The sequence below is a fragment of the Pleurodeles waltl genome, chromosome 2_1 (assembly GCF_031143425.1).
Source record: "Pleurodeles waltl isolate 20211129_DDA chromosome 2_1, aPleWal1.hap1.20221129, whole genome shotgun sequence".
Lineage (NCBI taxonomy): Eukaryota > Metazoa > Chordata > Amphibia > Caudata > Salamandridae > Pleurodeles > Pleurodeles waltl.
In genome coordinates this window covers 567422220-567444728 of record NC_090438.1, presented here as the reverse complement: position 1 = coordinate 567444728, position 22509 = coordinate 567422220, and the positions used below count along the sequence as shown (strand labels likewise).

Below are 22509 nucleotides of genomic sequence, written 5' to 3'. Positions count from 1 at the left end.
ACCCCCAGACAGACGGGTTGGTAGAACGATATAACCGCACTATAAAGACATTGCTGCGGAAAACTGTGGACGAGTCCGGTCGCAACTGGGATCAGAAGCTTCCCTTGGTCCTGTATGCCATACGAACCCACGAACAGTCTTCTACGGGACACAGTCCCTTTGAATTGGTTTTCGGGAGACAACCTCGTTGTCTCCTGGATATGGCCGCCGAGACGTGGGAGGAAGAAGGGAAACCCCTGATTGACTATATCCACCAACTCAAAACTCAGTTACAGACCCTCTGGGACGACGTCCATAGTCATTTAATCACGGCTCAAAAACAACAAAAATCATACTATGACAAGGGAAGCAAAATACGTTCTTTTCTCCCCAATGATCAGGTCCTCATCATGCGGCCTACATCGGATCATAAACTGATTGCTAAATGGCAAGGACCCTATAGGGTTATTAGAGCAGTCTCTCCTGTTACGTACCTATTAGAGATAAACACCGGCCCGAGGAAAACCCAAATTTACCATATAAATTTCTTAAAACAATGGAGACCTTCGGAAGAGACTGAGGAACAAACAAACACCGGTTGTTTTGTCTCCTCTACCAAAGAACGGGAACTAGATCTATGCCCTTTAAGAGTAACACATCCAGAAGAGAAACCCAGTATTAATAAGGAGCTAACCGAAACTGAAAAAAATCAATTATACACCCTAATCGAACAACATCCCCATTTCTTCTCAGAAATACGGGGAAAAACTTCATTGATATCTCATCACATTAAAACACCTGAAGGCCATGTAGTACGTCTCCCTCCTTATCGCATCCCTGAAGCACGAAAACCCATCATTGAAACCGAAGTCGAAACAATGTTAGCGTTAGGGGTCATTGAACCCTCTAACAGTCCCTGGAATTCCCCGGTAGTGTTGGTTCCTAAACCAGACGGATCGATTAGATTCTGTATTGATTTTCGCAAACTTAATGAGATCTCCCTGTTCGACACCTACCCTATCCCCAGAGTGGATGACATCTTAGAGAAATTAGGGAAGGCTCGTTACTTATCCACCCTTGACTTAACCAAGGGGTATTGGCAGATACCCCTCCACCCCGATGCCAAAGAAAAAACAGCCTTTTCAACCTCCTCCGGTCTTTATCAATTCACGTTTTTACCTTTTGGTCTTCACGGCGCTCCTGCGACTTTCCAGCGCCTGATGGATCGAATCTTAAAACCCTTCCAGACCTTTACCGCAGCCTACCTAGACGACATTGTCATCTTTAGTGAAACCTGGCAAGATCACTTATTGCATCTGCATACAATCTTCTCTGCCTTAACTGGGGCCGGTTTAACTGCCAACCCTAAGAAATGTTTACTAGGAAGCACTGAAGTCTCATATCTCGGTTATGTCATAGGGAGCGGCACTCTACAACCGCAGAAAAGCAAAGTTGAGGCCATACTCCAAGCTGCTAAACTAAGAACGAAGAAAGACCTACGATCATTCCTAGGCTTAGTAGGGTACTACCGCCGATTTATCCCCAATTATTCTACCATTGCTGCCCCTCTGACTGACCTCCTGACTAAACAAAACCCCACGAAACTGGCCCCATTTACCAACTCCCAACAGAGTAGTTTTGATTGATTAAAACATTCCCTTACCACAGACCCAATACTAAAATGTCCCGATTTCTCAAACAGTTTTCACTTATATACTGATGCTTCGGACGTCGGTCTCGGAGCTGTACTCACCCAGCCCGATGGAGAGGGTTTTGACCACCCTGTGGTTTTTCTAAGTAGAAAACTGTTTCTGCGAGAGACCCATTACCCAATTATCGAAAAAGAATGTCTCGCCATCAAATGGGCTGTGGACTCCTTGCAGTATTATCTTTTAGGCAGGTCCTTCGTTTCATTTACTGTCCATGCCCCTCTCACCTGGCTTGCCTCTCACAAAGACACCAACTCCAGAATCTTGAGATGGTTCCTAAAGCGGCAACCATTTACGTTCCAGGTACGCCACATCCCTGGTTCCCAACAAGGTCCTGCCAACTACCTCTCCCGGTTTCCTCCTTCGTCCTCCTCGGTCCTCGAGCAGTCCCGATCATGGGTAGGGGACTGTAGACGGGTCGCGGAGACCGCGTCTTACTTACCCCGAATCCGCCATTACTCGGCAGGCTCCCCAGAGACGACGTTGCGTTCCCCTAGCAACGAGGGGACGCCACGCCGTAACAGCTACGACGACTTCCGGGTTCCGGCAGGAGAAAAGAAAAAGGACAACGATCCTGCGGGGAGGGAGAACGCGACGGTGAAGCAGAAAGAGACAGAGAGAACGCCGACCGGGAGAACAAAGTCACCAGCAACCCCATCGAGGAAGCAGGAAACAGACCGCAGAAGAAGTGAAGAAACGCAGAAACGGCAAAAGGAGAGACGCCGGAGACGCGAGAATGCCGCCACGACCCGGAGGGTCGTGGCTTAACAAGGTACGGTCCCTCCTAGGGACAGGAGGGTTACGGGGAATCACGGGCACTGGGGAAAGGCCTCAGGGAGGCGGGAGGAAGGACGGGGAGGGTGAATAAGTCACAAGGGAAGGGGAAGGAAGGGAACCAGGCACTATACGAACACCAGGAGCCCTAAACCCCACCTCTGACCACCCCCTCACGGACCTACCCTGCTTGCTACCCTTTCCCTCACAAGCACAATAAACAACCCGTTCCCACAGAAGGACTTACCTGTTCCTTTCTTTTCTCTTCATGCCGGAACCCGAGAGAGACGCCCACATCCTTTACAACTGGGATACACCAGAGGGAGAGGAAACCTAAGAAAGAGAGAAAGAAAGAAATTGAGAAGAGAAGAAACCCGAGGCTTATCAAATATCTAGAAATACTGAATAAGTGAATGTCTTGTGAATAAAACAGAGAATAAAACTTCAAGCCTAAAACGCCTATACCCCTTCTCTGACTCTCCTTGATCCGCTCGTATAGCAGCCTACCACACTGGTCTTGTCCTCCCTTTTACCCCTAAACTTGCGCTTCTCTGCTATGTGGAGGAGATACCGTTAGCTCATAGGAGGCTGGTGGGTCTACTGCTGCTGTTGGCTATGTGCTGGGGACGTGGGCGGCTCCCCTGAGGATCTAAATGGCTGCGGAATGCCTCGTTTTGCCAAGAACAACTAATGATCTATTGGGAGTTGGTGCCTGAGGGATCCCGGCCTAGGGACATATGGGCTCCGCTGGGCTCTTTCTTAGAGTCCAACTTGTGAGACTGTAGATGGTGAGCTGCACCTTGTCACGTGTACAGAGGTTTAAAACTCTGCCTCTAACATCCATGTGCCTTGGCCGATGTACTGGAATGGATGATTGTATTGGCTTTTTGCGTCTCTTTTTATCCTTACCCTTTTTTTTTATTTCTTACTGTTAGTTGTGGGTGGTGTTTTACTGCCCTACGGATATATCCTGGATGCTGTTCCGTGCCTTTCTGATAGTCAACTTTTCAGCACGCCCGTTGGTGGGTGTAGAAACTGGACATGTTAGACTGGATATAGGGGCTGATTGCTCCATGTAATTGATATTGGATGTGCTGATATATCTATCTGTTCTTTGATTTTTGAGCTGGCATATATAAGAAATTGTTTTCGCCATTCTTGCGGGAGGGGATGGTTTTGTTATTTGTTAAACTTAATAAAAATAAAATAAAAAAATATTAGAAAAAAAAAAAAAAAGAATTCACAGACCGTCCGTTATTTCACTGTCAGGTCCGTTGTCCGTGATAATTCTTATTAAAGATGCCTTTTGTCCGTATTTCTGGGTATTGCAGGAATCTGATGTCTCACTGCGAGAAGCCTCAAGATATTTGGAGCACTTTCTGTTGGTGGCCAACTCGCACTTTTTTAACTGAAGAGACTTAAGCAGCCCCTCACCAATGCCACACAGAGTGTGGACTGGCCCATTGTCATTCTGTCTGTGGCTGAATTTCACATACAGAATGACAATGGGTCATTCTGCAATTACAGCTTGTGATGCGTCTGCTTCTGCATCAGCCTAAGGCAAGGCATTCTGCTTTTGTCAGGGGCCAGTACCACATAAACAGGAGCCATGCTTTGGGGTTCTGGCTGCACTCTTTACTTCCCTGCAATTATCAGGCCATCATAAAAATGTCAGTTTAATTCTGATGATTAACATATCTCTTGGAGAGATGCCTGAGTTTTGGCTAATCCCAGTTTTGACTCGTAAAGCATAGCAGGGATATATTCTGCATCTTGCAAAGCACAAAGTATAAAAGGCAGTTAAAAGATCTGTGTTTATGTAGGTAGTTCAGTGGGTTCCTGTGTTTAATAAGAAATATTTATCAGTAAGAACAACCCCAACCACTGTGGTTATGTTTTAAACCCTCAGTTTGTATTTCTTCAGACCAAGCACTCTTAACATATAATCCGGGCAACTGAAATATGCAGTTCTGTGGCTGCTTCTTTTTTCTCATAATTATTGATTTGCTGCATTTGCCATATAATCCATCATCTGTTGCATAACCTGCAGATATTAACAAAAACAATTTGCTTCTAGCTTAAAGTGATCTAAAGTTACTAAAAAAGTGGCAAGATGTGTTTGCGCACAGTGGAAGGCCCTTCACACATGTTGACTGGTCATCTTTCAGTTGCTTATTTTTATATTAAGTTGTTAAGATGGTACTAGTGAGTTAAAATATTTGCCCAGACAGTAATACCACGAATTCAAATAAAAAATAATGAAGAAATACTATCAAAAAATGTCCACTCTTATGCAGCTTAATTTGCCATTCTAGCCAAACAATTTAGTCAACCCTACCACATAATTCTAGTGACCCTGCATATAATGCCTACTAGTATGAATAGCATGTAACTCCTGCACCTTGCAGCCCTCATTGTCTTAAGTACCATTTCCTCTACATTGACTTACACACTTATGAGTCATTGTCTCTGAATAATGTGTGTAATGTAAATCACTCTTGACACTCTACATTGAGACCAGTAGCACTGTAAAAGAAATTAAATACACATGGGAGAGGGTCTATGGAGAGATGAGGCACTGTTGAATGGTGGTACTGAAAGAATTCTTGGAGAAGATCTTGGTGGGGGGGGGGGAAGCAACGCCACCAAAGAATGTCACACCTGGTGCAATCAGCAGTAGAGCCGGCCCTGCCAGGGGTGCTGCTATCGTCCCTGCAATCTGCAGTGCCCCAGGCTGTAACACAAAAGCACTTCAGGAGCTGATTGTGAGATGGAATGGTAGTAAGCCAAAATCTATGGATTTCATTTTATTGTAGTCGCTGTTTCTGTACAGTTTTTATTGCAACATTCCTAGTTAATGGTGAACAAAGAGCACAATTAGAAATGTTTAACAAAACAAGACCAATGTGCACTAATCCTAAATTCTTCTAGTGCCACACTGTAACCTGCCAGACAAGCGCCTCGTGCAGGAGCCTTGGATGGATCTTTACCTCATTATTTGAAAATTAGCCTTTTCCTTACAAATAGCGATTTTTCTCTCTGTATGTATCTGTTATTTCTATAGTGTGACCCCAGTTAAAAGGCAGCAGAATGCTGTACAAGATTCAAGGCAATATTTGTCTGAACGCCTGCGCCAAATCATTGAGGAGCATATTTACCAACGTTTCATGCAACACAGCGCACCAAATGAAGTTGCTGCACTGCATGAAATGGAAAGAGCAGAAGAGCACCATATTTTCAAAGATGTAGTGCAGTTCTGCTCTCTCCTAATACTGTCACACTTGTGGTTGCCTAGTGACAAAACATTGTGATCAGGTAAGTTGTTTGAGCAGGAAGAGAAAACTATCCTTTGAGGCCAGTTCCTCCTTGCACGTGAGCTACAGAATGCAGCACACATGCAAAGAGGAAGAAACAAGCAGAAATAAAGATATTTCTCCTCATTACCCCATCTTCAGAGAGGTCCCCCATTTTGGTGTAAACCCATTTTTACAAGTCTTTGTGAATATAGATTTGCATAAAAATACATGGGTGGATGCACAGGAACGCTCGTGCACTATCCATGTAATGCCTGCCTGAAAGAAGGTAATACAAGGCAGTGCTATGCAGTGTATTGTGTTATTTTCTTATTTTTTTTATTTACAAAGCCACACCAATTAGGATTGTTGCCAATGTGTACTAGAAGAACTTCTTTAAGCTAGGCTTATTTTCCTCATTCTTCAGACAACTCATCTTGATAACTGAAAACAATCTTACCATAGATTGCTGCCAAGAAACAGCGATTTGTCAGAATGTTGGAGGTATAGAAAGAGGCATGACAAAAGGGCACCCATCTGGTTTTCGCTCTCTTTCATAGCTGCTAGGCATCTCCATGCCATGGTGGTCACATTCTGTCAATCTTTTTTCTAAAGTAACCGAGCATTGCAGGGGTATAATGCAGGGCCATACAGTTCCTGTGGCTGGGGGTGGGGGGGGGGGGGGGTATCCAGAGGCGGCACCTCTCTTCAGAGGGCTCCTATTCAGCCCAAAGTATATAATATGTGAGATATGGGAGGCTTAGGATTCCTCACCACGTTCTGCAAAGGGGTGGGCCCTGTTATTTTCTGCTATGCTACTGAAGCATTATATTCTGGGACATGTGTTGATGTAGTTTAACCTTTGGGCATAACTAGAGGTGTCACACATGATATGCAGGTGCTTAGCAATGATAATCATTAATTTCGTCATATAATAATTGATGTTACTTTCTTTGGTGGTGACAATTTTAAGTCTTGTAAGGATGAGTTGGCCTTGCCAGAGTCCAAAATGTGCCTTAAACTTTGCACAGAAACTTCTGCAACAGAGACTGACATCATTCAAGGTTTTTGCATTTGCTCAATAGTGTAATTAATCTGTTCTGGGTACCCTGTATTATACATTGCTATTATATCTGTGTATGTAGTAGGTTTTTGTGTAGTTTGCTTCAGACCTTCAAATGGGAAGATTACCTGTCTTGCTCTTGGTCACCTTTAGTGACTTCATTCACTTGAAAAGGAGTCTTGGAAAGCTTCCAACTACAGGCAGCTAACTATAAGAGGCAGATGACAAGAACTAGCAGTTCTCACAGCCCCTTCAGACAGGACAACCAGCCTGAGGTCCTGCAGCACTTGAGGATGAGCACAAGGTATTCTCATGCAGAGAAGTGACATTGAAGTCAAAATCTGGGAAGGGAGTAAAGGTAAACCTGAAGACTGTGTAGAGGCTTTGCGTAAACTGTGTCCGCATGGAGTTGTGGACATGTAAGTGACCAGGAAGTTCAGTGATCTGCTGTATGAATGGCCTGCACCTGAGCAATAGCCTAAGGGGCTGAAGGTGAAGAGAAGATTCAGGAACCTACAGAACCTGAGGTTAAGCAGTGTGAGCAGGACTCTTTTGCAACTACTGGTTAGCAGGAACCTCTGGGAGCTAAGATTGAGGCCACAGTTATGAGGCCTGAGCGTAAGCTGGAACCTTGAGGACCTATGTTGAGTATTACAGCTGGGAACTTAAGAGTGAGTCTTTAAGGCTTAAGGGTCAACAGGAGCTTTAAAAGCCTAGTGGTGAGTGGGAACCTAAGGGCCTTTGAGAGTGTATAGCACCAAAAGTGCGGGGAGTTAACAGAAGCATTGGTGAAGCTCATGGTGGCATGGTCCTCACTGGCCTGAGTGTAAGTAGGAGCTAGCAGGTATGAGTGAGCACGAGATAGAGGGCCTAACAGTCAACAGAGACATAAGATGAACTAATGCTTAGCAAGATTCCAAGCCACTAGGGAGTGATCAGGATTGCAATGACACCTAAGAAGTGAGCAGAAGCCTTTTGGATCCTTTGTGTACGCAGCATCCTCAGGGATGTATCTGTGAGCAAGAGTCTCAGAGGACCAGAGAGTGGAAATTGGTTTAGTGTCCTGAGGATGAGTAAGTAGTTTTAGGACCAATTGATTATGAGCAAGAGCCTCACTGCCAGTCAGCAAATAGAATTCAAATCTAAGGGTGCACATGACCCTCTGGAGACCTGTAGGTTTGTGGACAGTGGGACTCCCCATGAATGAACAGGAGCTTTAGGACCTAAGAACAGAGAGATGTCACAGTGATTTGAGAGTGAGCAAGAGTAAAGTGAGATTCATGGTTAGGCAAATGAGTCAGTAGGCCAGCAGGTGAAATGGAGTGGAAAATGGAGCATTCAGTCCTATCCAGGGTTACTGGCCTACAGGCTATAAAATATGTTATTTACCACAAAGCTCTCCCAAATTATTCACCTGTTACAAACCAATCAATCCTTCATGAAGGGTTATAAACCACAAATGTGAGCCACTTTTTAGGGTGCCTATTAAAGGATTGCAGGTGGTTGGGGAAATGGCGGAGAGAATTGGGGTGAGGAAGTGGAAGCATCGCACACAGGAGTGAGCAACATTGGGAGCCGGGGGAGAAGCACACAAGGAGTGAAAAATTCAACACAGAGGAATGGGGTAGAGAAGAACACAACGCCGGGGGAAGAAGCAAGTACACGAGAAGCACCCTAAAGTGACAGCATCACAAGCTGGGACGGAGAAGCGCATGAGATCGAGAACAGCACTGAGCGCGAGGAGGGTGGTTGGGAAGTACACAAGAGAGAAACACAGCACAGTGGTGGTCATTTGGGGCAGGCACAAAAAGGTGAGAAGGAGAGAGTTGAAAAGATATGCACTCATAAGAAGTACTTAACCCATTAGAACAAAAGGTTCCCTAAAAGTGATCCAGTGGAAGAAGAGAAGCCAGCACATGAGAGAGAAAGTAAGCAGGCTACGTCCCAAGGAAGGGACAGACACAAGACGAACAAGCTGGGACAAGGAAAGCCATTGAATAAGAAGCAAGCAAAGAGCTTGACAATAAAGGCAACCAAAGGTAAGGAATGGTGGGCTTGTAACCCCCTGTAAGTTCTTGCACTGTCTGGTAAGCTCGACTTACAAATGTACTTCACACAGTATAAGAGGTTCCCCAGCAGCTTTTAGACTTGCTGATTAACTCGTTGCATACATTTACATTTCTTCAGGTAACAGGCACCCTGGAGAGAAGGCGTGTTTCTACTTTAACTGTCTGTCCCTCCTCCCGCTTCAGAGCACAGGAGACCCTCTCTTTCCTTTTCAGCCTGACTCAACTCAAGATCAAGATTAATCATGGAAAAACTGTTGTTTTTTTAACCAAAATTATGGGATCTGTTCTGGTAAACATAAGAAAGCTTGGGAATGTTGTTCCCAGGAGATTTTGACCACTTTGACCTCTGTTCAGAACCCTCAGGCAGAGTTCTGCACAGACTTAAGCAACATGTGCACTGTCCCGCTTGGCTTCCCTAGCAAAGAGTAATATTGGGAGTGAAAGGTCTGACATGCAAGTTACATAGTGAACCATCACATAATCTCTGTTCACTCCCTATTCAAACTCTTTCTCTCTTTTCCCCCTTTCTGTATCTTTTCCCTCCTCTCCCCTACCTTGCCATTTTCACTTTCTCTCTCTCTCTCTCTGTATATTTCTCCCACAAGCTTTTTCTGTGTTCCCTCTACCTTGCCCTATGTGTCCCCTGCCTTTTCCCTATTTCCAACCTTCTGTCTGTCACACTCAGCATAGTTATGTATCTCATTTTCACTCTTTTTTTCTGGCCCATCTTATTCTGGTCTCTCACCATCTGTTCTTTCTCTCTGTCAGCTGGCCGATCCTTGCTTGCTTTCCTCTTATCTCACTGTTAACTCTCACTGTACCAACATTCTGTCTCTTTGTCTTAGTATATATCCTTCTGTCCTCCTTTGTCACCATCATTCTCTCTGTTTCACAGTCTCTAGTAGTTCAACAGCCTGTGAAGTAAGTCTATGTCAGTAACAACCCGCTGCTTCTGGCACTATTGTTCATGGTCAGCTGTCAAATTCTGTTTGGGGCTTATATGTTTGCTAGTTTTATCATTGTTAACTATGTCCAGCTATATGTGAATGGTTGCTTAATACTCCAATGTGTAATTTAACTAAAGAACATAAACATATTTTAACTTGTACTTCTGTCAGCTGTCTATTTTATAATCGTGCATCCTCCTCAGATGTGTCCATAAAAATGACCTTTTGTCCTGAACTTTTGTCCTGTATTTTGACCCTTTCCCCTGAATTTTTATTAGCCGGAATTTGCCCTCTTGCCCGATGGTCACCCTAGAGTATACTCTACTTAGAATAAAAGTGCATCCATGGCTTTCCTAGGAAACATTCCAATAGCTGACGCATGCAAAGCAGCCACAGGATCTGCACCACACCACACACTTTCACTAAACATTATTGTGTGCATGTTCCATCATGCCGACGTAGGTCAGGCGGTGCTATGTACACTTTTCCAGACAACTGCATCACCTACAGGTTAGCTACCGCTTATGAGGAGGACTGCATTACAGTCTATGCAAAGCATGTGTATCTACAGCCACACATGCCTTGAATGGAATATGTTACTTAACCTATAAGCATCTGTTTGTGGCATGTAGTGCTGTAGATTCACATGTGCCCACCCTTCTCCCTGGACACCTGTGGCCGTTGCAGTTTTACTTTCTATTCACATGGACATCTCATTACTTACACTTACTCTACATTCCATTCTCACCCGCCTGCGGGAAAACAATTAGGGTGGAGGCACCAGGCTTGGAAAGCCTTTTCAGCACCGCCCTGGAGCAGGACTGGGCAGTTGTACCAGTTGTCCGGTGCCGAACATGACCGGAAGGCAGCATCGCACCAAGAGCCTCTCTTTGCTGTTCCAGAGGGACTGCATGCTTTTTAGCTGAAGGCTATTCTTAATGGTTTCGGGGTGAAGGGATACAGTACTCACAGATTGTGGAGTGAGGGGAAGGTCTGACAACTCTAGATCAATCTTAAAATTGGATCTGGAGCAGCCCTCTATGGAGAAAGCATCTTCCTCAGCCGCTGAGGGTGTTAGTTTCCCTCTGCTTTGCTGAGACCGAAAAGATCCAGTGTATCTACCATGCTCCTCCACGACATCTCGAGCTGAAGAGCGCAATGTTCTTGATAGGTTTTCCTGGAGCAGAAAGATCAGCAAGCGTTACAGTCGGCCTCATTGTGTTCCAGCGACTGGGCCAGGTTGCAGACCTGGTGTCAGTCCAGGGGTAGCTTGTATGGCAGTGAGGACTATAACCAAAGGGTGTCTGTTCCATCACGAGCAGGGTATTATTGAGAGACCCAATGGAGATGGGAATGGGCCCCAAAGGTCAGGGCCCTGGAGAGGACGCGATTGAATGAAACCTGGCTTGATCGCAATATAGCGGAACGTCGATGCGCGAGAGAAAAGAGAAGCACAGTTGAATACTACACTGATGAAAGAGAAGGTACCATGACTCGAAAAGAGCATCATAATGGTGTCGACCCGGGGCACTTGAGCATACGTCCAAACCCGACGTTGGAAAGAAAACAATGGAGTCGATGCCCATGCGCATTATCACCAAGAGGAGGAGTCACTGTACCTTGAGACTTAAAAGACTTCTTCAAAGAAAAACAACTTGCACACATCCAGACGCAACACTAGATGGCAAGTTTATGCAAAGCATGTGAATCTACACCACTTCATTCTACGAACAGATGGTTAATGTATTCCTTTCCTTTTACTTGTACTCCTCTTCTTACCTCTCCCACTCCTACATTGTTGCTTGCCCTGCTCCCCACCATCCTCCTGCATTGTCATTTCTGTTCGCACCCTCCCCATTGTTGCTTAACGTCCCCCCTCCACTCCCCTTTGTTGCTTACCCCTCCTGTTCTGCCATTTAAAAAAGCACCCAAACGACACACCAATTGTTGTTAAGATGCTACAAAGAAGCAGACACTGCCCTTCTTACTCTGCATGGCCTTTTTGGTCCTGTCTTAATGCGGGTCCAAAAAGGTGGAGTTCTGCTCAACATAAGATTAAGGCAGGGATCATTCCCATATTAAAATAGAAAAATGGATTGCTGTCCTTCACGGTCAGTGCTGGTTACGTCATAGCCTTTTTGCCTTTTCTCTCATCATGCTGCTGTACAACATGGGTAAAAGGAATTGACAAAGCTTAATAGGTCTTCCCTAGGCTAGACCTCTTGGCTTTGCCAGTGAATACTGGCTTTTCTTGTTTCAAAAAAGTTTTTATTTTTATTTTTATATAACAGCCATGGTTTATCCCTGGTATTGTTTAGTACTATTTTGTTCTCTAATATATTTACATTTAAAATTCCTTTAGCTTTTTCTCATTTTCCCCTTTGCTTTTTTACTTTTCAGCCATGGCTTGCAAGAGTAAAGGGGAAATATTCATATGGAAAAGTTTTAAGAAGAGTGCCTCCTTTCAGATATTCATATTTGGGACTTGCATGTTCAGTATGCAATGTGTTTTATAGATGACCACAGTTTTTAAAGCTGTGGACACACCATGAAAAAACACCCCAGGTGCTCTGTAGCATATGCAGGCCCGTATGCTGTTTGTTACCCATTTAGAGTTTAAGTACAAGAAATTGACATGAAAATCTCTTATCTCGTAGTATTTTGGTCATTTAGAGAAATTTAATGCATGTTTGAACACTTACTGAGTTTGCCCGTGATGATGAAGTCACTCTTAAAGTGCTCCCAGGCTATAAGTCTTAGTAACTGGCTTGGGAAGAAGACCCATTGGATTCTGGGTGGGTAGAGGGAAATGGAAGTAAGTGTGTCTTGATAAAAAGAGCTGGTAAAGGATTTACTGGACTAAAAAGCATGAACTCAGAATATTGATTTTTAAGAAAGAATCACTTGATGTTCATCTAGTTTTGGTAATTCTTTAACGCATTTGCCACTCTATGCAGAGCTCAGGTTTCCAAGATGTGAGGCAGCATGACCAAATGGACATGAAGCCTTGTCAGTGAGAGTGCTGCACCCATAGTCCCCCTCGTGGGTGGATGTTTATGGACAGCAGACTGGGGGAGAGTAGGAGGGCTATCTGTCTTTTTCTCTGTCGGTGTCCCTAACATGCTCATACTTGCCCCTTGACCTCCACTGAAGAAGCTTCATCTATTCGAGCCTTGTGTGGCTCGCCACCTTGTCACTTCTGCTGTGTTTGTCGTGCTGCTCAGCACCTCACGTGCTTTGGCCTCTGCCTTTTTTCTTGCCTGGTCAGCCCAGGTCGCTTGGCTCCGAAGCCAGCTGGTGAGCCTGATCCCTCTGCTACCTCCACCATGTGTAGTCTTCAGGAAATCAAGGGGAGCAGGGTGGACACTGGAGCAGTAAGACCCTGTGCCTCCTTCACCATCAGTGGTGGTTTACAGTGTCCTGTGTCTGGAGACAGCAGCAGTCAGTGAGGGCCTTGCAGCTTTGCAGCTCGCTTTCCACGTCCAGTCTACCTTTGAGCTAAGATCATCTCCTGTTTTTTGCCATTTTGTGTGGTGTGGGCTTTTTTCTGTCAAAACATTAGAGCTGACTTACTGAGACTTCTGGTGTATTGAGGATTCTGATCAGTCTTATCCGAGCTGCCAAAGTGATGGTGAGCTCAGGTCATCCTTGTTCTGTTTTGGTGATTGTAATTTTAGCTGGATTAATCCAGTTTACAGGGATAGGGCGCAATCATGGCAGAAGTTGTGTCATACTGCCAGCCACGCCCCCCTGGTCTCCACTAAGTTATGTAATTGTTCAGAAAAAAGCATTGCATACTTTATATCTCTCTTTTTTCACTGCTTTGAAGATGAATTGTTCTTAATGGGCAGCCTGAGTATACTCTGGGGAAAAAAGTATTTCAGCACCTTTTTAGTGTAAAGGATCTCTGATTAAAGCATTGGGTAACATGGTATGGGCAAAGGGACCCTTCGGACTCTTTAAACAGAGAAAAAGTACGGTAGGGCTTTTGTGCACCTATACTTTATCAAGTCTTCAGCAAAAAATTAGATACTCTGTCCTTTGCTGTCTCTGCAGCTTCTACAACGCGTGCACTTTTGTGCCTTAGCTGGCCCTCTGCTGCCACGTGTTGACACTGACTAGAGTTTTGAGACTGTACATTTCAACACACCACATTGTTTTGAAATATAGATGCCTCTGATATGTGCCTTCAAAACTTCCTATAGGGTTCCTGCACTGCACACTAAACCTTTATTGATCTCAAAGCAATCATTATTCGCTTAATGCACCTCTGCTTTAAAAAGTGCTTCCTAATAAAGCTTCAAAAAGAAGTGCTGTATTGGCTCCCTAGTCCATCACGAGGGAATTATTAGTGATAACAGTACTGTTGAGTGATCTGAAATGGTGCACAGGAGTATTTTACTTCCTATGCCCATGGTCTGTGTTAGTAACCAGTAGTGGAAGCATAAAGTTGCATCCCATAGTGTAGAATAATATTAGACTGCTTGCCCAGCAGGTTTTTTGACACCAGCCTTCACCCAGATTGTATTATAGCTTGATTTGTACAATTGTTGTTGAGGCAGATCGAAGCGTTGTGGCTGCAGCCTCCCAAAATGTCAATATGAGGATCTATTGCAGGAAGGAGATGACCTAACAAAACCCCCAAAATAGTGGCAAAGCCTACATGTGCGCCAGACAAGTATATTAGGTATGTGTTTGTCATATAACAGACAGTATATTATGAGGCATTGGTCCTCTGTGTCAACCATGACCCAGCTACATTGGAACAGTATTTCAGTTGCATCATTTAATCGCCTAACATTCCATGAGAGTAATATCACAACAGAGCCTTCAGGGGTAGGCTTCATAGCCTTTGAGTCAACATTAGATATATTATTTTCCTTCTAATTGCTATTGCCTATACAGTTACTGTAATTGTTCAAGAGCGTCACATGTATGCTGATCTCAAAAGCATTAATCCACAGAGGTATAGTAAACCGCTAAACAAGAATGTAACATTAGCCACCCCTTGCACTTACTTCTTATCCAGTTGACCTGTGTAACTCTTAAACCCACCTCAAACTAAAATCTTGGATACCAACAATAACCAGATTAGCTGGCATCTGGCATTGGGGTAGCACCATTCCACCACCCTACTGAATTCCATAATACATTGATGTGTGGCCCACTTGTTATAAGCTACAGCATGCAGTACAGTATAATATCATATGTTCCTATCCATCTCAGGTCATTCTTGGCATCTGGTAAGCAACAGTGTAAATGTTCCAGAAGCATGAATAACCATAAATCTTTGTAGTACTCAAATAACTCTGAAGCAAGTGCCCGCATATCCGCATATGGAGTTGCACAATTCTAATGCTCCTCGTCTGAAGACTTAAGACTTTCAGGCTATGTTGCTGCCAGCTGCATCACCCTCTCCACTCTCTCCTGTGCGTTCACAAGAGAAGTGCTTTTGTTTGTACTTACCATAATGTTTGGCCAGAAATTAAATGTGTCCTCGGGGTCCATTGCTGCTTGCCTCTTAAAACATATTTTCAGTTTTGCAGGGTGTGCCATGACATATTATTCCATATGACTGCAAGGTTTTCTTAACTGGCAGGAACATCCTTTTTACCTGCTGAACCAAAGGGATGAAGTTAGCGAATATGGCAGCACTTCACCCTGGTAAGAGAAGTTCCTGTCCTCTTGGCAAAAAAAAAAACATCTGGTTAATGTGGCTACAGTATTTGGGCTTTAAGGCTGAAGCAGTGAAACGAAGAGTTGGCCAAAAGGGATATGATTTGAGATCTCATGTGACATTCTCGTCAGAGGGTAGACAACTTTCAACATACAGCTTGGAATCTGTGGGGACAAAATGGATATTTTTTATATTTTTAGTTCTTTTGGAAATGATAAATGTGACTTTTGGTGGTATGTCTCTACCTAACAAATTCAAGGCCTTTATAGCAGAAGCTTTCCGATAAGATGCTAGACACAGCAACATGGTGAGCTTGTCAGGCAATTGTTTTCTGGTCAATATTTAATTAGAAGGTCCAACCTTGGGGACAGTGAAGTACAGTGATAACATTGCATGGGAGCGTTTATTTGGGCCTAGGGGCAGAAATAAATTAAATCCTCCTGAGGAGCTTTGTAACCAAATGATGTCCCCTTACTTTGTGGTCTGCCACTGGAATTTGACTGCGTACAGAGCAAATCTGTAGGAATTTACCATTCTGGAAGAACCCTTGCTACCAGAATTGCTAGGAAGTTGACTATGAAAGTCATATTTGCCCCCACAGGATCAACATCCTGTTAAGAGCACCAAGGTGCTCATCTATCCCATGCTGATTAATAGCTGCTGTGGATGGAGTCTGACCAGGCTTTGTGCATGAAGAAGAGAGCCTGGTTCAAAAGTCCTGGCACTTACCATCAACACCTGAAAAATTCCATGCCTCTAGTTAGAGCTAGATGAGGAAGACCAAAGTGTGTGTTTGCCCCAGAGGCTCCAGGAGTAGATTCAGAATGAGGGGAAGGGAAGGTTTGCACAATATTTCTAGCAGGTAATCTAGTAGGTTTGGGAACTACAGTTGTGTTCTCCATATAGGTGTTACTAGGATGACTGTTGCTGCTTGTTTCCTGATCTAACAAGTTACTCTAGGAATCACTGTGAAGGTGGGCATTGGTTGCTAGAGCTAGCTGATCTGGCCTCTAGCTGTAAAATAATGAAATCTGGTTAAGTCAATCTAAAGCCAAAAAGATCGAAGTTGCAGAGTTGTTGGATCTTCGCTTGCTGTAGGGCTTTGTAGTGTAATGGTCCTGAGAAAATCACGTGAATGGAGTGCTAGAGAAATCCATCATATGAGCTATCCAATGCAGACTGGCTGTCTCTTTCGGAAGAACTGTGCAAATATCTCTTTTTGATGCCATTGAACATTTGTTCTGGAAGATAAAGGGTCATTGTTGTTGAATCTTAAGTAACTTTGAAAAAACTCGAATTTTGTCCTGATTCATCTCGAATCTAAAGTCCTGAAAGAGAGAAATGGTTAGGTGAAGAATTTGGAGTAAGACATCTGGGTCTTGTTCCATGATCAATATATCATTAAAGTAAATTATTAGGAGAACTCTGCGTTTGCTCAGAAATTAAGCCACTGCTTTTGTCACTTTTGTGACATACTAGGGGGCTGGTGATGAGACTGCATAAATAGAAACCTTTTAGTGAAATTAGAGAAAACATCTGTGAGGTGGAAAAAGGGGAAAGGAAAGATACACGCCCTTCAAGTCTAGGCGGACTGTGTCAGGCAATGAAGTCACCTTCTTTTAACAGATCTCTGAGGAGACAATTCCCTTCATTCTGAAGTGTCTGTAAAGGATCCATGTCTAGAAGACTTTGGTGTTGAGGACTAGCCTGTAACCTCTTCTTTTTTTTTTTTTTTTTTGTCTGCACTAAATATATTGCTTACAAAGCCACTGGGGTGTTGTGGTGTGCAACAAATCACTTTCGTTTTAAGTAAAGATCATATCTTTGGAGGAATCCGCATAGGCTACATAAATCTGTGCATCACCGATCCTTTAAAGAATAGCAATAAACAACATTTCTGACACAATTCCTTTAAAATAAAAAAGGGCTACTTATCATGGCTGCTTTAAGAAGGAAGAAAGAGGTGGTGCGGTGGTCATCAAGAGTGTTTATATGTTATACTGGATTATGATTGGTGAATGACCTGTGGGTTTTGTAGTTCTTCCATGTTACTGTGGTTTGATGCTTCCTTGTGGCTGCTCGTAAATGAAGCAAATAGGAGATTGCCTTATCTGACGCATTCACTATTTCTGTAGGATCCTTTGGTCTCAGAACGTTTGGATGGTAGCTAACTAATCCTCCCACTTAGCAGGGATTCTTCTAATGGTATGTGTCAAGGACTTTAGGCTTGTTGTCTATTAAAGCAGATATGAAAGATGGTTCACTGGCAAACCATCCTTCGTGTCTGTTTTAACAGACAAAAAGCCTCAAGTTCTTGAGAAATTCCAAATCCCTGCTAAGTGGTGGGTGTAGTTCTGTTTGTTCTGTGAAACATTTCAATATTGTAATGCTTTCAGATATGTTTTCTAAACCACCTTTGTGCCACTAACAACAAGTAACTTAGAACTGGCAACCTGGAACCAACGTTTATATGTGCTGCCAGCTGTGAATCAGTGTTAATTTTATTAGAAAGTGGTAGTGCTTAGAAGTTCCCTCTCCCCTTCCACTTTTAGCCACATAGCACTACATTTCAGAATATAGCAAATGATAAAACCTCAGAGTGAACAGCAAAATATTTATCCATTACATTGAACAGCGAACTGCAGGCATTAGACAAGGCTAATTGTATGTTTTGCCTACTGATGTAAAAGACCTGTGTGTACTATATCAATACTTACAGTGGGCATCAAGTCAGCCAATAGCTTACCATTTTTTGGCATTCTTGTCAATCTCATTGGCTTGTATCTTTTTTGATGGTTGTCCTTCCTCTTGGGTTTTTCTCTGGTGAAGCACACCTTGTTTATGTCCGTTTTATTGGATGTATTGTATTCTTTCAATGCTTACATTCAGCGAATTGAATGTTTTTTTTTTTTCTGTCAGCAAGCCATGGGAATGCATGTGTTTTCTTGCTCTCTCGATCGTGTGTTGCTTCCTCCCTCCACCATCTGTGTTGCTTTTAGCTCCCCCCGCTCTATGATAGCTGTCCACCTCTTCAGAATAATAAATGTTGGAAAAAATGGTGTCTCATCATGATGCATAATTTGGCATTCGTGGCATATACATTATCATATTGTGGGGGCTTTTTTGCAGATGCTGTTCCGCATTACCGAACAGTATTTATGTTTCTTTTTACTGATGTGAAACAGCAGCAGCAAAAAGCACTAGCAAAGCAAACATGTTGGGTAACACCATTGAAAGGTGAGACCTATTAGCTTTCCCAATGGTTGTTTATAAAGAATGCTCATGGCAGACAGGATTACTAGCAAAGAGGATTATTTCTTGCACAGTACTTCTTTTCTCCCTCAGTTAAGGCTAGCCATTAACCAATCGGTGCCAATGTGAGAGTAGCTATCTGTTGTCATTCAACAGTCCGCATTGATAGAATAAAGAGAGAGCGGATAAAAAATGAATACTTGGCTCTAATCAGTAATCAGACGCATTACATCATTAAGCATTTAATTTTCTTCCATGAAGAGAAAGGTGGAATGCAGGATACCCCTGCTAAATAAAACATTAAGTTTACCTTCTAGTTCACAGTCTCCTGGTGTTCCTTCCACACCATAATTTCCCCTCGCAGGTTTATCTTAACCATCATCTTCAGTCTCTGAAAATGAAACCATTCCCCTCCTTTTTGACTGATCTCCACACCCTTGGCTGCAGAGCAGAAGATGAAGCATGTGACCTCCCCTGCCTTCTCCCTTTGTTGTATTTGTTTGTCCTCCTTAATCCTACTTCTTTGCCTGTGTTCTCCCTGCCAGTGAGACTTTCAAGCTTTTTTCCCATTGAATGCCTGGTGAATAGGTCTCCTTCTTGTCTTTTCCATTGAGTGGCTTGATTTATAGTGTCAGTGTTTACTCTTTTTGTTTACTTCTTCCTCCATTCATAGTTTTTGTCTGTTCTGTTGGCTATACAGGCAACACAATTCTTCTATTCTGCTTTTTTCACTGTTGATAGCATCCCACACATGCTCCTGTGGATCCAACCTTTTAGGCCCATTTCACTCCTGATTTACTTCACAAGGCACGACCTTGGTAGCCACTGCAATGCATCACCAAAGTGCTGCTCTTCTCCTGCCAAAGCTCTTCAACCCTGCCACCTTGCTTCCTGATGCACCAGTGTGTTTGCCGGCCTCCCAGCTGCCAGTAACTTCTTACTCCCAAGCATGGTGAATCTGCACCATCCTACTATCTTAGTAAAAATACTTTAGGCAAACACTTCTCAATGGTTCACAATTTGCTCACTCGGTTCACCTCCCTGCTGTTCCTCTTGCTTTCCAATGTTATAATGTTTCAGCCTTTTGAGAGTAAAAGTGTTGGATATAAAAGTGGGAATGTATTCATAGCCCATGTACCTCTGACTACATTGACCTCAATATCCACCACATTAAGCTTTATTTTAACTGTTCGGTATTTGTTAATAACTACATTTTCCTCCACAGAAGTGAAGCATATGAGATTATGTTGGGGATTTCTGTACTGTAGGTAAATCATGTGTCCACTTTGTGGAGAGGCTTTCATCTTAGCTTCATTTTCTAGAAAGATTGTTTTCTTCTGGTCTTTGGCTTCTTATTTTGCCAGTGTTTTTACATTTTGTATTGTTGTTAATATCCTGCTTGCAGTATGTATATTCATAAGAAGGTTTGTCTATTTCAGTCTTGTCTGCTGTTAGCAGCACAGAGAACGAGATTGCCAAGGGACCTTCATGTCACACAGCTCTCATTGAAAGACCTTTTTGAGGTACAGTGTTGCATGTTTTCTTTTTTTTTTTTTTTTGCTATAAGATCTTGAACAGTGTCCATGAAATTGCTGATTACTAGCAAGTCCGTAGCAATGCCAAAATGAGTCTCTTTAATCATTAAACGGGACTGCAGGCAGACTTTCAAAAGGTCTGATGTCAAATAAGGTTGTTTTGCCGTGTGAACCCATTTTTGGTTACAAATGCTGGGTATCATTATGCATTCTAGTGGTTGTGACAGGAAATGGTTATGCTGGAAAGATTCATCTTTTGGACCTCAATCAACGTGGAGTCAGTACAATTTACTATGACATCGTTCAAAAGCGCTGAATGAGATTCTTTTTTCGGTCTGATTTGACTGAATAGCTGTCTGCATGTCTTGCTGCTCTTTATTTTTAGAGCCCTCTTCTCTTTTGTAGTTCTCTGATATTCATATCTCTAATTTTAGCAGCCACCATTGTCACAGCTTTGCATTTTATCTGGGTTCAAATCTCAACTAGCACAGTCCCAGGTTTAGGTGTTTTCTTCTCTGGTCCACACATAGGTAGAGGTAGTAAATTATGGACATCCAACACCACAGAATAGTCTGTACCGAGCCCCTCTGTCCATGGAAAGTGGAGCTTTGGTGCCTTTTTGATTTTGATTTAAGGTTCGGAGCTACCCCTAAAATGTTAAGTTTTTGTACACAACATGTGTTGTCCACCAGCTCCTCGTTTTGTTTTAAGCACTCTAGTGGCAACTGCTCAATGCTTATACAATTAATGCTCCAGTTTAGGCCCCTCAACTATACCACCAGGCTTCTGCCTGGTGGTCATAATCACCGCAGCCCTGGGGATTATGAGTCCCCGACCGCCAGCCTGGCCACGGCAGTAAACACCGCCATGGAAAGTCTGGCGGTAAGGGGGACTTGGGGTGCCCCTGGGGGCCCCTGCACTGCCCATGCACTTAGCATGGGCAGTGCTGGTACCCCCAGGCATAGCCCCGTCGCGCATTTCACTGCACCCGCTGCACATCAGTATTGCTGTCTGCTCTATTACGAGCCGGCAACAATGTTGGTGTGACTTTTCCGCTGGTCCAGCGGAAAAGTCGTAATAGGGAGCCAGAAATACCGCCAGCACTGGTAGCCTCGGCGGTCTTTTGAAAAGACCGCCGAGGTTGTAATGAGGGCCTACGTCTCAGTAAGCCCTGTAAATCAGAAGTTCTAATGATCAGGAGAAAAAACATAGCTTGTCCAAAACCTTAATTGACATCCTTCAGGGCAGAGTTGCATAGGCTTCAAACCCAGCCCAGGTCACATGCTGGTTCTCCAATCAGTTTTAGCACCACGCAAAACTGCAGTATTAGACTGGCAGCAGGTTGTCTTGGGCTCCAGGGTCTGTTTCTGCCTGTTCTCCAACCTGACCCTTGAGTGCATTGTCTGATGCCACAGCATGTACAACTCAACCTTTACCATTCAATTCCTTTACCACACAGGTAAGTATTTGTGCCTTTACCTTGCAGGTTAGTATTTGTTCTTGGCATATGTGGCTGTAGCTACACATGCTGTCCATACTTTCTCCATCTAGTAATGGGCTTGGACGTGTACAACTTGTTTTTCTTCTGAGTTAGTCTTTTGGACTCAAGAGACTTAGTGACTCCATCTATTAGTGGTATTGCACATGGGCATTGGCTCCATTGTTGGATTGTTTTTCTCAGCCTTTGGGTTCAGACGTGTTGAAGTGAGCTCCGGTTCTGTGCAGTGTAGTGTTCTCTCTGGGTCTTCGGATCTGTTCCTCGTCAGTTCTCTTAAACAATCATGTTCTTCATTGATCTCCACTGTCGTGTATCTTCCACTCCATGCCGGTCACCAGCTTCTCGACTTCCGTCGCTTGAATCCAGAATGTCAGTACTCCATTTCGCTTCTGCCCCACTTGCCATGCCAAGTACCGAAGAACCGATCTCCATGAGGTTGGCAACCTTTGCTTGTCTCCTGATTATTGTGAAGACCCTTGTTCGGCATGCCTTGAGTTCTGAAACAAGAAGACGCTTCAGAACTGGCAAGCTGATGGAATCCCCTGTGCTTACATTGTGCACAGACAGGTGGAGGAAGCACTGCAGACCTCTTCAGTGAGCAAGAGGAGTCGGATGTCGAGCAACCGGATGCCCCATGTGCCAAAGTCAAGGTGGCCTTTTTGCAGAAAAGTATTGATTCCTGAGGCAGACATCAGGACAGAAGAGACTCCGAC

General features: G+C 43.7%; 1 protein-coding gene across 2 annotated transcripts in view; it reads left to right on the top strand.

Annotated features, from left to right (window-relative positions):
• The window catches only part of TRANK1 (tetratricopeptide repeat and ankyrin repeat containing 1), a 931136-nt gene that overhangs the window by 266802 nt on the left and 641825 nt on the right, over nucleotides 1-22509 (top strand). For both annotated transcript variants that reach the window (XM_069214995.1, XM_069214985.1), the window contains exon 6: nucleotides 20203-20286. In XM_069214995.1, coding sequence (XP_069071096.1) covers nucleotides 20203-20286 — 84 coding nt within the window. The remainder of the gene's footprint in view (nucleotides 1-20202; nucleotides 20287-22509) is intronic.